We start from the raw sequence: 16,898 nt of genomic DNA on the forward strand, positions 1-16,898 counted from the left end.
GAGAGAGAGACTCCCAAGCACACTCTGCTGAGTGTGGAGCCCATTATGAGGAGCTCAGTCTCACCACCCCGAGATCAAGATCTGAGCTGAAATCAAGAGTCGGATGCTTAACCAATCGAGACACCCAGGTGCCCCCCTGTTTGCTTCTTAAAAAGTTAAACATATGCTTACCAAAAAAGCTAGCCAATCCACTCCTAGATATTTATCCAAGATAAATGAAAACTGTCTACACGAAAACTTGTACATGAGCAAGTACAAGCAGCTTTATTCATAATAACCAAACCTGGAAACTGACTATGGCATGTCCACATGATACTCTGTGGTTAAAAAAAAAAAGACAAAAAAAATCCCCAACCTGATGATAAATACTATGACAGGAATGAATGTTAAAGTCATTGTGCCAAGTGAAAAATAATCAGACACATAAGACTACATACTGTGTGAATCAATTTATAGAAAATGCAAACAAATCTAGAATGAACCAAGATTAGTGGTTGCCATGGGATGGGAGGGTGGCAAAGAACAACTGCAAAGGGGATCCCTGGGTGGTGCAGCGGTTTGGCGCCTGCCTTTGGCCCAGGGCACGATCCTGGAGACCCGGGATCGAGTCCCACGTCGGGCTCCCTGCGTGGGGCCTGCTTCTCCGTCTGCCTGGGTCTCTGCCCTTCTCTTTCTCTCTGTCTCTATGAATAAATAAATAAAATCTTTTAAAAAAATTAAGAGGCAATTCTGTTGCGTAGAAAATAGGCTGTAGAGGAGCAAAAATAGTAGAAAAGCAGTCAGGAAGCTGTTGAAGGAACTGAGGGAAAGATCGTGGCTTCCACTCGGGGCTTGCAATGGAGAGGGGTGAAGCGGTGGCCGTCCAGGCTGTGTGGGGGGGCCATCCAGCAGGATGATACAGGTCCGCTGCGTGTCCCCCGTCCGGATTCCCCAAGGAGGAACACAGAAAACGGACGCAACACTCCGCCAGGGCCGTTTCGTGTCCCTTTACACAGCCGTTTTGCCGGGCAGGGGCGCGCAGGCACCTGGCGGGGGGGGGGGGGGGGGGGGCGCATGTGACCCTTGGCCTGGGGGCGCTGAGGTTCGGGCCCCCGTCGGGGGTAGAGCGTCCGTAGAAACCCCAGAGCCCTGAACGTGCTGGCAGGTCACCGTGGGCCTCCGGGGGGGGGGAGCCCCAGAAGGCCTCCGACCGCTCAGGGGGGCACCTGCCAGCCCCCTGCACAGCGCTTGTCCGGGGGCACTGCACCCCAGGAAGGGACGGGGGCGGGGACGGGGTCGGGGGGGCAACGGGCCCCGAGCCCCGCGGGGAGGGCAGGCGCCCCGGGGCCGCGGCGAGCGGCGAGCGGCGGGGCTGCGGGAGGGAGCGCGGCGACCCCGCCGCCCCCGCTGCCTCGGTTTGGCGGGAAACGGCCACGCGCCCGCAGCCCCTCGGGCCGGTGTGCGCAGGCGCGGGGCGGGGCGGGGCCGGGGCCGGGGGCGGGGCCGGGGGCGGGGCCCGGGAGCCTCCTCAGTCCGTCGCCGGCGGCGTGGAGGGCGGGCAGGCGGCGCGGCGCGGCGCGGCGCTCGGGGCGGAGTCGGAGGCGGGGCGCGGCGGCCATGCAGGCGGCAGACGCAGGCGCGGGAGGCGGCGTGGAAGGCGCGGACGATGGCGCGGACGGCCCCGGCTCTCCCGGCGGGGCGGGCGAGGCGACTGCTGCTGCCCTCGGCAGAGCCCCGCCTGTCACGCGGCCCCGGCACGCCCCTAGGCCCGGCGGAGACGCCGCCGCCACGGCTGGAAGGACGGGCGGCCCCACCTACGTGTTGTATCCTGCCCGAGCGGGCCGGGGGCGGCGGACGGGGGGCGGCGGTGCCTGAGGGGCGGACGGGGGGGCGGTGCCTGAGCGGCGGACGGGGCGGCCGGGTCGGGGCTGCGGTGGAGGGAGCCAGCCCAGCACGTGGGAGCGCAGGGGGGCCGCGCGGGGGGCCGAGCTGCGAGCGGGACGCCCACGAGGTGGCTGCAGGGGTGGGGGGGGGGAGGAGGGAAAGTGGGGGGGGGCGATCGCGTGGCGGGGGGAGGGGCAGGAGGGGGCGGGGTGGCCCAGGGCAGGGGTCGCGGCCGAGCAGGGTCCGGGGCGCCAGGTCGTGCCGGAGGTCCCTTGACTGATGCCCCCAGTGCCCTCTGCGTGCCTTTCCCGTCGGCCGTGGAGGCAGAGATCGCCTGCGGGTCCCTGGCCCCCGACGCCGAGCCCCACGGAGGGGCCGTCGAGAAGCAGCTCACCGTGAGGGGCAGCGTCCTGGCGGTGTAAGTGTGGGAAGGGGCAGCGGGCTGCGGGTCCCCAGGACGGGTCCCCAGGACGGGCGCGCCGCTGGACTCGCGGATACCCCGCCTGGGTGCCGCCTTCTTCCGGGGACCGGGCTGCGGTGCGGGCCTGGGCCGGGGGCGCCCGGCGGGTGTCCGGGCGCGGGGGGCGGCGCCTCCAGGTCCCACAGGCCGTGTCCGCTGCGCTTCCAGCCGCTGGAGAGCTACGAACCCCCGTCTCCTCCGAATCTCCATCATCAGTTTTCTGGACCAGCTTTCCCTGGTGATGCGGACCATGCAGCGCTTCGGGCCTCCGGCCACCCGCTGAGCCCGCGAGGGGCCGGGGCAGGGGCCTCACCTGCTGCCCTTTCCTGGGGCAGCCATTGCCAGAGCAGCCCCCCCTTCTGTTCGTCCCGCCCCCGCGGCCCGCGGGGTCCCTTTGTTTCGTTGGGCGCCCCAGTGTTTGTGACTGCACAAAATAAATGTGATGTTTGCTAAGATCCGCGCAGTGTCCCTTGGGCCGCGGCCCCGCCTCCGGGTACACCTCCCTTTGACCTCAGGGTTCGGAGGAGCCCCTGGGAGGCGGACACCCCGGAGCCGAAGGTGACGGGACGCAGCTGGGGCGGGGCGGGCCTGGCTCCGTGGGTGAAGCGGCTGCCTGGGCCCGGGGTCCCGGGGTCCGGCGCCCCTTAGCGGGAGCTCCGCGTCTCAGCTTCTCCGCTCAGGCGCGGACCCTCGCAAATAAGTAAATCTCTTTAAAAAGACCGTTTCGGGGAAACGGCAGCCCGTGGGCTGTGTCCTTGAGTATCGGCGGCTGCCGACCTGTTGGGACGCGCCCTTGGTTTTACCCCTGGCGCTATACCCACGCCCACAGGAATACGCGGCGTGTACTGTGTGCGTGTCCCCGGAGAGTCTCCGTCCAACGTAAACTTCGCGGTAAAAACTCTTTGAAAACCTTGAATGGGTGCGTGAAACATGCACTATCTTGACTGAACGTTTACGTTCTCTTCGACTTTTTGCCAGATTAGAGTAAGGACTCAGTGCAACTCTTGCGTGAGTCTTGGCATGAATGACGCTTCCTTAACATGCGTTAGTACAGGGGCGCCTGCGAGGCTCAGTCGGTTGAGCCTGTGCCTTTGGCTCAGGGCGTGGCCCTAGGATGAAGCCACACCTGGGATTTGCCGCTCAGCAGGGAGTCTGCTTCCGCCCCTGCTTGGGCGCTCTGTCTTCCTCTGTGAGGAAGATGGAGTAACAAGAAAGGCGGGGGGGCCACCTACAGTCCCTCCAGCCAGAAATTGCAGGGGGACCCCAGTGTTTGGGAAGCGCACATTGCCGCAGCGTCGTGCTGGGCATGCAAGCACTGGGTGCCATAGGCCCTTCAGGGGAGCTGAGCCGGCAGACCCGCGGCCACGAGCCATGGCCCGTGTCCTCTCCCGGGGACGCGCAGGAGCCGAGTGTGCCAGGGCAGTGCAGGAGCAGCCGCAGGGGGCGAGGCACGGGGTGGGGGCACTGTCAGGGCCCTGGCTGAGGGGCTGCAGTGAGGCAGGCGAGGCTGGCAGGGAGAGGGGGGTGCGAGACCACCTGAAGGGGGCGCACAGGGCCGCCCCACACCGGACACGGTCTCCCCGTGCCTTGGCAAGGGCCCAGGACTCCCTCAAAGTTCCGGGCCTCCTGGCTGCGGCTGCACCCCCCCTTTCCCGCTGGCTCTCAGTGCAGGACCCGCGGCCTTGACCGACGGCTCCTGAGCCGCATCCGCCGCTCCCGCCTGGCTGCTCCCCGCGGCTGAAGGCAGGCAGCACTTGGACACTGAGCCGCGCACGGCCAACCAGACTCCAACTCCAAGGCCGCGCGCGCTTAGGCTCAGCTGCCACGCAGGGGCGTTGCCACGATGCCCTAGGGAGGCTAGGAGGCTCAGGAACTCACATAGGCACATCGTACCACGTGATGAGACCATTTAGGAAACGGAAGAAAATGAAAATTAGTTTCAGCCACTGGCAGTCAACTACGTCTTGTGACATCTCAGTTTCATACTTGTACTTCTCTGTTAAATGTATCACAATATGTAATTTGTGACTTCAGAATTCAATTTTTCCAAAAGTTATTACATTTATTTAGCATTTATTTAATAGATGAGCGCTATTTGGCTGGGGGTGGGATAGGGAGGTGGTTCTGGCAAGCCTGTCATCTTACTGAGAGTCCGTGCATCCGATGTAACCTATCGTGCAGGGGACATAGAGGGCACACCAGACCCCGGGCCTCAGGGGTCCACCCAGTTCACCTTTCATCCTCCAGGGACCCCCCGCCTTCCCCTCCAGGAAGGACACAGGCTTGCAGCTGCTCCCGCTGCCTTCTCTCCTGCAGAGGAGCTTTATTGTGATGGCCTCCCCGACCTGTTGGGGCCTCTAAAGTCCCTTCACCCCAAGGGACAGGATACGGGGTGGGCCACTGGGGGCTGGCTAACGGTCCGCGCAGGCACATCCCTTCAGCTACTGTTTGAAAAACTTTCTTTATCCGTTTATTTCTTTAGAGCGCGCATGAGCGGAGGCAGGGGCAGAGGGCGAGGGAGAGAGCGAGAACCCCAAGCCGACTGCGCACGGAGCCCACCACGGGGCTCCATCCCACAAGCCCACGATCGTGGCCCGAGCTGAAATCCAGAGTCGGAAGCCCGGCCCCCTGTGCCCCCCGGGCGCCCCCATTCCTCAGCTGCTTTAACCGGTGCCCTCTCTGCCAACCTCACAGTTTCTCGTCTTTCACCTCTATAAACAGTGCTGCGGTGAGTAGCGGGTGCCTTTGTTTTTGTCCGATACACTTTTATTTTGATATTCGTTTTTAAAGATTCTGTTTATTTATGCGACACAGAATGAGAGAGAAGCAGGCAGAGAAGCAGGCTCCATGCAAGGAGCCCACTGCTGGATACCGTGTCTGACACCTATGCCCAAACTACACCCCCCAGAGCGTTCCCGACGTGGATAAAAGTGCCCCTTCCCCTGAATCCCACCTCAAGTGGAATGTGCTCGACCTTGTACGTCTTTGTAAGACCGAAAACATGAAGGAGCAAAACCGTATCTCAGTGTCGCTCCACTTGCCTTTGACTCTCCTGTGATTAGACAATGACGCGCGTGACATTTGGCCCGTGGCATGTCTTCGGAGGACAGTCCATATCCTCCGCCTGTCTTCTGTCGGGCACGGTCACCTTTCTCACGCTGATCGGCAGGCGTTCTTTTTGTGCTCAGAACAGCCAATCTCTGTCATGACTGGGAAATACTTTTCCTCCTCGTTGCTTCATTTTCACTTTGCTCATCGTCCGTAGGCACAGAAGCATGGGTTAAAAAAATCAGATGCCTTTAAGTGGTCACCTTCTTTCCCTGTGATCTCTGGATTCTGTGCCCTGTGAGAAGCCCCACCCCCCCGTGACACTATAGACCTGTTCCCTCCCAACGCCCTCTGGTACTTTGAGATTTTAATCTGCTGGAACTTTCTTTTGGTGTGAGGGTGACATGGATCCAACTCCAGAGATTAGCCCGGTGTCTCAACATCGTTTATTGAGTGATCCGTGGTTCCCCACTGAGGTGAAGTGTCCTCTAACCTCTAAACCCGTACTTGGTTCTGATCTCGCACCTTTGCGCTTCCAGCTGCTTTAGGCTGGGGGCTGTGGGCTGTCCTGTCTGGAGCAGGGGTCTGAGGGATGTGGAAGGGAAAGTCGGGGTTGAGATGGGGAAGGAGGGACGGAGCCGAGAGGGAGGAGGAGGCCGGTGAGAGGAAGAGCAGGGAGGGAGGAGGAGAGGAAGGAGGACAGAGGAGAGACAGAGAAACTCTCCCAAGCAGAGGAGACTGGTTTCTTGAGGAAGGCTGGAGGAAAGCTCGGGGCGTCAGTGGGGGGGGGGGGGTGCTACAGGGGGCTCTGGGGTCCTCCCAGTCTTCCCGACGGTCTCAGATTTTCTCATGACAGGTGGGGCCCCCGTGCGTTGGTGCTCTTGCACTAAGGTCAGACACGCGGTGACGCTGGAGCTCCAGCTGCCATTGCAGCGTAGTGACTCTCCGAAGCCTGGTCCGAGCTGCGTCTTCTTGACATCCGCACCCGCTGGCTCCAGGCGCTAAGGGGCCTCGCCAGCAAGGCTGGAGAGGGGCCAGAAGGTTCCTTCTGGGTCCAGAGGCAACCGCGTGGAGGCTGGAGTAGTGGTTCCCAGGCTCTAGGTTACCCGAGGCCATCGGAAGTGACGATCTGCCCCGACCCCCCCGCCACGGGCACCTCTAGAGATGGTTTCCTGGCAGGGCGCCTGGGGGACTCGGTCAGGGGAGCAGCCAGCGCTTGCTCTCAGCTCCAGCCTTGATCCCAGGGTCACGAGTTCAGGCCCCGTGTCGGGCTCCACGCTGGGCGGGGGGCCTCCTTCAAAAGGAAAACGTGTGTGTTGTCTATACAGGCACTTTGGCAGGTGCGGCTCCTACCCAGAAATAATACGGATACTGTGTGCGCACGTGTACAAACGGGGGTCTCAGCAGCGCGCCCTAGCCCGAGTCTGTCTTCAGCCGGCACGTGGTCAGGTGGCCCGCTCGGGACGCCCTGCTCCTCTGGCCCCCACCTCCCACCCCCCCGCGTCACTGGGTGGCTCCGGCTTGTGCCACTTCCACCCGCTGAGCAAGAGCGCGGAATCCAGATCCCCTGTCTCCCGAGTCTCTTGCTGTAGGAGCCGCAGCACACGGGGCGCGTGACCAGACGCGCTCCGACAGAACCAGGAGGCCCCTGGAGGCGCGGGAGGGGCTCCCCGAAGAGAAGCCAGGCTCGAGCATCAGAGTGTGGGGGAGGCGGGGTCACCGGGTGACAGTGGTCCCCTGCAAGGAATCTGGGGTCTTGACGCCGGGGGGCCGTGAGGAGGGGCCACGGGCGGGGCTGTTGCAGGGGCCTCCAGGGCCCAGATCTGTAGGGAGCACCTGGCATTGGAGAGTAGCCCTGAGGGAGACCCTGGGGCCCCGCCCTGAGGTGAACAGTGAGCCACCCGAGGAATGGCGGGTCAGAAGCCTACGCCCTCGGACAGAGCCAAGCCCCTGGGGGCTGAGGGGTGCAGGCCTGGTAGGACAGTGGGCAGCACTGGTAGTCCCGGCACACAGGGTGCAGGGCGTGTGCTCAGGCAAGCAGGCACCTCTGCCGTTGAGATGGCCCCAGGCTGCCCGACCAAGGCTCAGCAGCATCGGGACGCGGACTCAGGTTTCTGTCCTCGCAGTGACCATCTTTATGTTTCCACATGCAGGATGATCCTTTCACCATATGTTCAGGCGGAATTTGCACATTATTCAGGATTTTTGCCTCATTATTTTGCATATGTACTGTTGTTTCTGAGTTTGGGATTCGGTATGCTGTCTTGAGGTTGCTGGGATTTGAAAATGAACTTGTCAGATGTTGTTCCACCATTCTGACCTTGTAATATTGGGACGAGATGTTAGCAGAATCAGAAGACTTGATTCTGAAAAATTCATTCTGAAGAATTGATATGACTTGTAAAAGCATCTGTACCTGGGGTTTATTTATATGGGAGATCCTTGAAATCTTTTACAATGTCTTTCATGAGTCAATATCTTATTTTTTCTTTTTTTAAGGGATTTTATTTATTCATGAGAGAGAGGGAGAGACACAGGCAAAGGGAGAAGCAGGCTCCATGCAGGAAACCCAAGGCAGGACTTGATCCCAGGACCCCGGGATCATGCCTTGAGCCGAGGGGAGACACTCAACTGGTGAGTCACCCAGGTGCTTTCACGAGCCAATATCTTAAAATCACATTTTATTATGTTTTCCCATTTCACATGCATCCGATTTAAGGGCATAGATTTGCCTGTGTGGTGGAGTCGCGCCACATGGACACATAACTTTGTGGATCCCATGGCGTGAACTCGAGAGAGACAGAGACATGAGGACATAACTTCCCAGATAAGCCCTTTTGTCTGACAAGGCTTCAAGCATGAGCTCCCAATGACACTCGGGCTTCAAATATCACAGAAACTTCTTGAATCACTTGTTAACATCCAGGGAACACAGTTTAGAAAACTGAGCTGTTTTTTGTTAAAAACAAACAAACACACACACACACACAAGTTAAATATCTCAACATCCTAGAGATAACTACTGTTGGTTAATTAACATTTTGGTGAATATTCTTCTAGGCATCTTTCTATGAATACATCCATATGAATATAAACGTCTATGTCTAGGTATATGCGTGCACACACAGGCACACACACATATACCCTTTTATCTTTAGTGGTCACCCCACAGAACCCTACGGAGATGAAGAAAAAGCAAAGTGGGATCCAATTAGTGTCAATTCCACTGCTCTTGCTGCCTCTCCTTATATCCTTGCCCTTACTTAAAAAAAAAAAAATTTATTTGAGGTGCACCTGAGTGGCTCATTGGTGGTGTCTGCCTTCAGCTCAGGTCATGATCCTGGGGTCCTGGGATTGAGCCCTGTATCTGGCTCCCTGCTCTGCTGGGAGCCTGCTTCGCCCTCTCCCACTCCCCCTCCAGTGTGTGCTGTCAAATAAATAAATAGCCTTTAAAAAAGACCTATTTATTTTAGAAAGAGAGACATCATTAGCCAGAGGGGCAGAGGGAGAGAGAGAATATCCAACAGACTCTGAGCTGAGCGTGGAGCCCCACTTGGGGCTCGATCTCAGGACCCTGAGATCATGACCTGAATCAAAACCAAGAATCGGAGACTTGACCAACTGAGCCACCCAGGGCTCCTTTTGTTCTCTCTGTCTTCTTCTCTGCATGGTTCTTTGCTCCTGGCAATGCGAGAAATTACAAAGAGAGCTTCACCAGCCCCCACAAACCCTTGCTGACTGTACAGCCCTCGCTCTCTTTTGCCCTCACTACCCCAGGTTGGGAATCTCTCCAAAAGCGTCACAAACTTTCCTTTCAGCTAATGGTGAAGGTTGCTGTGCATGCCTTCCCAGATTGCCTCTGCTCTTATTGACAGATGTACTTCCGACATATATTTACAGAAACCAGAAGCCATGGCGAGAGGCAACCCCACCATCATCTCCGAATTCCTCTTCATGGGACTGTCAGAAGTGCCAGAGCATCAGGCCTTCCTCCTCAGCCTGTTCTTATCAACGTACCTGGTCACCACGGTGAGGAATCTCCTCATCATGCTGGTCATCAGTTCTTCCAAACACCAACCTCCTCACCCGCCACGAATTCTTCATAGCCAAGCTGTCCTGCATCAACATCTGCTTCAGCTCTGCCACTAGATAAAAAATGCTGGTCAAAGAGCTGGTCAAAGTAATAGTCACTAGCCAAATGACAAGCTTCAATATTTCATTCATAGGAAATATTGAAAATATATGAACCAAGCATTTAACTCAAGAAAGTAGGAAAACAGCAGCGTCAACACATGCAAAACAAAGAAGGGGGAAAAACTAACAACAATAAAAGCAGTAAGCATTCTGAACCCATGTAGAATGGGCCAGTGGAACCAAGTGCTGGTTCTTTGAAAAGACCCACAGTACAGAAGAAGTGACCGGGTGGAAATTTGGCAGGTGGATCATAAAAGGCTCTCCAGCTTCACTTGCTTTCTCCTAGCTAACTCTCACCAGGGAAGCTCCTCAGGAGATGAGATCCAGGTGGTAGGAAACTGAAGCCGCCAGCCAACAACCATGTGAGTGGCTTCTGTGAGCCGCTTCGGAAGCAGATTTGCTAGACCAGCCCAGCCCTCAGGTGACTGTAGCACTGACCAACAACTTCACTGTGACCTCACGAAAGACCCTGTGCTAAAACTACCCCGGCTACGCCACTCCTGGAACCCTGACTCTCAGAAACAACAGATGTCTGTTCCTTTAAGCTACTAAAGTTTGGAGTAATTTGCTATGCAGCGACAGACAACAATACACGTAAAGAAGACTATTCCTGTTAGCCAAAGGGATAATATCCTACGTTAGATTCAACAAATACTGCTACACACTCCTCCACAGATGTAGTGCCTTTGCATGCCCACAATGTGTGAAAGTGCCTCTATCTCCACAGTCTTGCCACCGCAGTAAACTGTCAAGACTTTTGATTTTTGGCAATCCAGTAGGTGAGAACTGGTATCTCCATGTATTTTAGATTTATATTTCTTTTTCTAAAAGATTTTATTTATTTACTCATGAGAGACACAGAGAGACAGCAAGAGAGGCAGAGACACAGGCAGAGGGAGAAGCAGGCTCCATGCAGGGAGCCCGATGTGGTACTCGATCCCGGGACCCCAGGTATACATCCCCAGGCCGAAGGCAGACGCTAAACGGCTGAGCCACTCAGGGATCCCAGCTTTATATTTCTGTTATGATTCAGCCTGAACACTTTTTTATGTTTTTTTAATAGATTTTATTTATTTATTCATGAGACACACACACACACACAGAGGCAGAGACACAGGCAGAGGGAGAAGCAGGCTCCATGCAGGAAGCCCGACATGGGACTCAACCCCGGGCCTCCAGGATCACACCCCAGGCTGAAGGCGGCGCTAAACCGCTGAGCCACCCGGGCTGCCCACTGTTTTATATGTTTAAGGACCATTTGCATTTCCTTTTCTGTGAACCATCTGCTAATATCCCTTTGCCCATTTTTCTTTTATTTCCTATCAATATTTAGCAGATTTTTTTTATATGTTAGGGATGTTAGCTCTTTGGAAGTGACATACATTGCAAAAGTGTTTTTCCTGTTTGTTATTTCTCTCTCTTTCTCTCTCTCTCTCTCTCTCTTTTTTTTTTTTTTTTTTTTTGCTTCTGGAGTGATATTTTGACATGCAGACTATTAGTATCATGAAATTGGTCCTAACTTTCTCCAGGATATTCTATTTCTTAACAGAAGACTTTATTTATTTGAGAGATATATAGAGAGAGAACACAATCAGAGGGGAGGAGCAGACGGAGAAGGAGAAGCCTACTCCCTGCTGAGCAGGGAGCCTGATTTGGGGCTCAATCCGGGACCCTGAGGTCATGACCTGAGGCCTAAGACAGATGATTAATTGAGCCGCTGAAGTGCCACTGGGATATTGTGTTTAGAATTCTTTCTTTCTTTCTTTCTTTCTTTCTTTCTTTCTTTCTTTCTTTCTTTCTTTCTTTCTTTCTTTCTTTCTCTTTCTTTCTTTCTTTCTTTCTTTCTTTCTTTCTTTCTTTCTTTCTTTTCTTTCTTAGAGAGAGAGAGAGAGAGAGAGGCAGAGACACAGGCAGAGGGAGAAGCAGGCTCCATGCAGGGAGCCCGACATGGGACTCCATCCCAGGTCTCCAGGATCACACCCTGGGCCGATGGCCGAGCTAAGCCATGGAGCCACCCGGGCTGCCCGGGATATTCTTTTGAAATGTACATAATTCTAACGTTTATCTGGAACAACATGAAAAAGTAACCAGGAACCTGCTGAAAAAGGACCCTAATGACCAGAGAATAGCTAGTAGACCCATCAAAATGCCTACCAATGCTAAATGTAGTGAGAACATGCTGTTGTGTTGTATGTTTACACTAACACAGAGAATATTCCAGGATGATTTAGACCTGGATAGATACAGGATGTTTTCCAAGATCTTGAGGAAAAATAATTATCATGGGCAGAGGAGCTAAGAGCCCAGTGATGCCGAGAGGACCGCCAGAAGCTTCACACAGATGTTTCAGTCATTTTCTCCAAATGCCCTGAAAATGACAAGATGTGGCTGAGGAAGACACAGACACTCTCCCCTAAGTGGAAAACAAAACAGCCCAAGGATCCTAATCATCTCAAGAGTCTTTCGGGCATTCCCTTCTTTTACTATAAGCATTCTACTCTAGTCAAGGGGAACATCTTTCTCTTTCCATGGAAGAAGCTACAAAGAAACTGGGAGAAATGAATAGATGATGAGGTTGTTCGTATTGGAAAAAATCTAGGGTGGATATTTGTTGCATAAGCAGCTAAGAGAAACCAGATGTAAAAAGAGAAAGAAAGAAAATGGACTTCCAGGTTCTAGTTCAGCATATAAGAGATTGGAAGTTGTCACTCTGTCCCAACAATCAGCCAAAAGCCGAACAAACAAAATCAAAAACCCTTGCTAGAAGTGTCAGAGAACCGGGGTTACGGGGCAAATCGCTGCACCCCAAATGGAAGAGACAGATAAAGAGAATCACAACTGGAGCGCCTGGGTGGCTCAGTTGGTGAAGTCTCTGCCTTCGGCTTGGGTCACGATCCCAGTGTCCCGGGATCAAGCCCTGCATTGGGCTCCCTGCTTGGTGGGGAGCCTGCCTCTTCCTCCACCCTGCCACACCACTCATGCTCTCTTTTACTATCTCTCTCTCTCTCTCTCCCAAGAAGTACAATCTTTTAGAGAGAGAGAGAGCATCACAACTGACCCACAAGCAGACACCTCTATGAGAACCAGTGACAGGGTGGGAAACCTTGAATTGTAGTTGACCGATTGCTGGAGGCTCAGTGGGGACAGGTCTGAGGGCGACCCAGGCATAGGGCGGCCCCTCATTATTGTGAGCTTCACCTTAAGGAACTCTACCAAGTCCTTACAGTGCATACTGAAGAAACAGCCTCTCGTGCTTCTAGCAGGGGAATGGAAAAGGTACCCATCGTGACATATACCAGACCATTCTCATCCTAAAGTCTGCTCGCCAGAGAAACTATCTGGCCACAGCCTGACCTGCTGGGGTTTTATCAGAGCCTAACTGCCTGGGGAAGGGAAATACACAACTCCAGCCCTCTGCAGCCAATCCTGACCCACCTAAAAGCGGGAGGACTGAGATGCAGGCATGAAGTCTGCAGCCCCAGGTCACAGGCTCACCAGAGACGGGCCTCATCATATTATTACAGAATGCTTCCCTGACCCCGCTCGCATCACTAAAGGCCTATTTACAACAGTTCCGTTTACCCAGTAAAGCACGTCCAACTACCAAGAAAAACTTAGAAGGTGTGCTAAAGGGCATAAAACAGTTTGAAGAGGCACAGCAAGTATCAGAATCAGATTCAGACAGAAGAGAAATGGTGGGATTGTCAGACTAACAAAATGACCATGATTAATATGCTCAAGGCTCTAGCGGAAAAGTGTACAATGTGCAGGAACAAATGGGTAAAGTGAGCAAAGAGATGGAAAATCTAAGCAAGAGTAAAAGAAAATGCTAGAGATAGAAACCACTGTAATAGAAATGAAGAACGTATTTGATGGGCTCAGTAGTAGGCTGGACATTGCTGAGGAAAGAATCTCCTTAGTTTATTTATTTTTAAAAGATTTTATTTATTTACTCATGAGAGACACACACAGAGAGAGGCAGAGACACAGGCAGAGGGAGGAGCAGGCTCCACGCAGGGAGCCCGACTTGGGACTCGATCCCGGGACCCCAGGATCACGCCCTGGACCGACGGCAGCGCTAAACCGCTGAGCCACCCTGGCTGCCCGAATCCCTTGAGTTGAAATATATGCAGTGAAAACCTTCAAAACTGAACAAGGAAAGAGACAAGAACGTATAAAACATAGAACCCGATATCCACGGACTGTGGGACAGTCACAAAAAGTGTAACATATTTCTAATGGGAGTGCCAGAGGAGTCAAGAGAGAAGGAACCAAAGAAATATCTGAAGCAATAATAACTGATAATTTTCCAAAATTCATGTGAGATGCCAAACCACAGATTCAGGAAGCTCAGAAAATATCAAGTAGGATAATCCCCCAAAACATTGTATCTAGGCATAACATATTTAAACTGCAGAGAAAGATAAAGAAAACGTCAATAAAGAAGCCAGAGAACAATACAACTTCTCTATAGAGGAGTAAAAAATAAGAATTACATCCAACTTCTCCTCAAAACCAGAGAAATAAAGAGAAAGTAGACTGAAATATTTAAAGTATTCAGGGGCAAAACCCCCCACCAATCTAGAATTCTATATCCTACAAAAGTGTCCTTCAAAACTGAAAGGAAATACTTTCTCGGACAAAGAAAAGTTGAGTGAACCAGTAAACGTACCCTTGCAAGAGATGTTAAAAGTTCTTCAGAGAGAAGGAAAATGGTCAGAAACTCAGATCAACATACAGAAAGGAAGAGCATTGAGAGAAGGATAAGTGAAGGGACAATAAAAACTTTTCTTTTTTTAAAAAGATATTTCAAAGCTCTTTTTTTAAAGATTTTATTTATTCACGAGAGACACACAGAGAGAGGCAGAGACACAGGCAGAGGGAAAGCAGGCTCCCCTCGGGGGGCCCGATGCGGGACTCGATCCTAGGACCCCGGGATCACCACCCTAGCCAAAGGCAGACGCTCAGCCGCTGAACCACCCAGGTGTCCCCGAAAAACTTTTCCTTATTTTTAATTACCCTAACAGATGTGTGTTCAGAATCTTACCGGCAATAGTACATTTGACGATTCTAGCTTATGTATATGTGACATGCATAACACCACGGAGGCAAGAGATGGGAGGCAGGAATTAGAATTACTTTCTTCTAAAGTACTTACACTACCAGCGAAGGGATACTGTGTTATTTGAAAGCGGACTTGCAGGGAGGCCTGGGTGTCTCAGTGCTTGAGCATCGACCTGCCTTTGGCTCAGATCATGACCCCGGAGTCCTGGAAGCGAGTCCCGCGTGAGGCTCCCTGCAGGGAGCCTGCTTCTCCTTCTGCCTGTGTGCTGCCTCTGGGTCTCTGATGAATAAACAAAATCTTAAAAAAAAAGAAAGAAAGAAAGCAAGCAAGCAGACTTGGAATAGTTGCAAGTGTATATGGAAAACTCTAGGGAAACAAAACTAAAGATTAATAACAACATTATTACTATGCTAAGAAAGGAAAGTAGAATCATGTAAAAAGATAAAACCACAAAAGAGAGAAAAGGACTGGAAGACAAAATTATGAACAGAGAGTAAAGGTAACCAGTAGAAAGCAGTAACAAACATGGTTAAGTATTATTGCAACTACACGAATAATCCCTTCAAACATCAATAGTCTAACTACACCAGTGAAAAGACAGAGATCGTCAGAATGGCTAAAAACCTGAAATCCAACTGTGTTGTCGACAAGAAACTAATTCTAAATATAAAGACGTGTAGACAAACGCTAACGGGGTGGAGAAAGTTATAGCAGGCTAACGCTCATCGAAAGGTAGCTGGAGTGGCTACATTAATTTCGTATCAGGGAAATTATAAGGAATAAAGAGAAGTATCACATAATGATAAAGGGGTCATTTCACAAAAAAAGCCGTCATGACGTTTAATGTGTACGTACCTACCCACAGAGTGTCAAAATACATGCGGCCAGAGCTGATAGAATTGCAAGGAGAAACAGATGGCTTCGCTATTACAGGTGGTGCTATTGCTGGGTGTGTGTGTCCCCCTAAACCTTGTATGGTGAAATATAATCCCCAACGTGATAATATTTGGAAGTGGGGCTTTGGGGAGGTGATTAAATCACGAGGGGAGAGCCCTCAAGAATGGCATTAGTGCCCTTACAAAGGAGGCCCCAGAGAGCTCCTTTGTCCTCTTTCACCATGGGAGACACAGCAAAAAGACAGCCAGCTATGAACCAGGAGGTGGGAGTTCACCAGACCCCACATTTTCAGCGGCTGGACTGTAAACTTGGCCAGCGTCTAGAACTGTGGGAAATAAATGCTTGTTGTTTGTAAGCTACCCTGTCTCCGGTGTGTTTGTTATACCAGCTGAAATGGACTAGGGTACTTGGGGACTTCATCACCCACCTATCAGAAATGGGCAGATCCAGGAGGCAGAAAACTAGTGAGGACATAGTTAAATCCAACAGCAACGTCAATCAACTCTAAATGACATGCAGAAGCTACTTTGTACAGCAACAGCAGAGCACACAGTCTTTTCAAGCTCGCATGGAACATTCATCAGGATTAGTCACCTTAGGGCCGCCCGGGCGGGTCAGCGGTTGAGCATCTGCCTGTGGCTCAGGGCGTGATCCCAGGGTGGTGGGATCGAGTCCCTCATCGGGCTGCTTGCATGAAGCCTGCTTCTCCCTCCGCCTCTGCTTCCTCTCTCTCTGTGTGTCTCTCATGGATATATTTAAAAAAAAAAAAAAAAAGACCCACGGTATAGATATAAAAAAAAAGGAAAACACAAATAGACAACATTATGAATGATAATACCTTTTTAGCAATAATCGCACCTTGAATAAACCTCATTGGCTACGATCTGCCACTGCACAAAGCTTATCGATAAGAATACCTAACAACAGACTTAAATAAATGGAGGAGGGGCGCCTGGATGGCTTAGTCATTTGGGTGTCCAACTCTTGGTTTCGGCCGGGGTCCTGATCTCGGGGTCATGGGATCGACCCCTGCACTGGGCCCCGTGCTTCTGAGAGTCTGCTCGAGATGCTCTCTCCCTCCTCTTCCGCACTTCTCGCTGTTCACATGCGCTCTCTCTACATAAAAATAATACTTTAGGGGATCCCTGGGTGGCGCAGCGGTTTGGCGCCTGCCTTTGGCCCAGGGCGCGATCCTGGAGACCCGGGATCGAATCCCACATCGGGCTCCCGGTGCATGGAGCCTGCTTCTCCCTCTGCCTGTGTCTCTGCCTCTCTCTCTCTCACTGTGTGCCTATCATAAATAAATAAAAAAAAAAATTAAAAAAAAAAAGTTAAAAAAAAAGATATGACATTTAAAAAAAAATAATAATA

General features: G+C 52.6%; 2 protein-coding genes and 1 long non-coding RNA gene across 9 annotated transcripts in view; 2 read left to right on the forward strand and 1 right to left on the reverse strand.

Annotated features, from left to right (window-relative positions):
• Positions 1 to 1,530: 1,530 nt before the first annotated feature.
• Positions 1,531 to 2,778, forward strand: LOC140628606 (EKC/KEOPS complex subunit LAGE3-like). The gene is made up of 3 exons (XM_072817916.1): positions 1,531 to 1,802; positions 2,153 to 2,281; positions 2,492 to 2,778. Exons 1-3 carry the CDS (start codon positions 1,597 to 1,599, stop codon positions 2,604 to 2,606), a joined length of 450 nt encoding a protein of 149 aa, XP_072674017.1. The 5' UTR covers positions 1,531 to 1,596; the 3' UTR covers positions 2,607 to 2,778.
• A 1,825-nt stretch (positions 2,779 to 4,603) lies between these two features.
• LOC140628342 (uncharacterized) lies at positions 4,604 to 13,726 on the forward strand. Its single transcript, XR_012026629.1, has 3 exons — positions 4,604 to 5,051; positions 7,871 to 8,005; positions 9,272 to 13,726. It is a non-coding gene; the product is annotated as an uncharacterized lncRNA (long non-coding RNA).
• Positions 8,036 to 16,898, reverse strand: part of LOC140628341 (sodium- and chloride-dependent creatine transporter 1-like) — a 134,470-nt gene continuing 125,607 nt past the window's right edge. For 2 of the 7 annotated variants that reach the window (XR_012026623.1, XM_072817639.1), the window contains exon 5: positions 8,036 to 9,516. The gene's annotated coding sequence lies outside the window, so the exon portion shown is untranslated. Of the gene's footprint in view, positions 9,517 to 14,723; positions 14,928 to 16,121; positions 16,796 to 16,898 lie in introns of those variants that run through there. The other 5 variants (XR_012026625.1, XR_012026626.1, XR_012026628.1 and 2 more) reach the window with 5 other exon arrangements.

Source organism: Canis lupus, chromosome X, assembly GCF_048164855.1.
Source record: "Canis lupus baileyi chromosome X, mCanLup2.hap1, whole genome shotgun sequence".
Lineage (NCBI taxonomy): Eukaryota > Metazoa > Chordata > Mammalia > Carnivora > Canidae > Canis > Canis lupus.

Coding starts and splice junctions, on each gene's coding strand:
- LOC140628606 (XM_072817916.1), top strand. CDS start 1,597: ATGCAGGCGGCAGACGCAGGCGCGGGAGGCGGCGTGGAAGGCGCGGAC. Junction 1,803..2,152: donor GGCGGCCCCACCTACGTGTT/GTATCCTGCCCG, acceptor TGATGCCCCCAG/TGCCCTCTGCGTGCCTTTCC. Junction 2,282..2,491: donor AGGGGCAGCGTCCTGGCGGT/GTAAGTGTGGGA, acceptor CTGCGCTTCCAG/CCGCTGGAGAGCTACGAACC.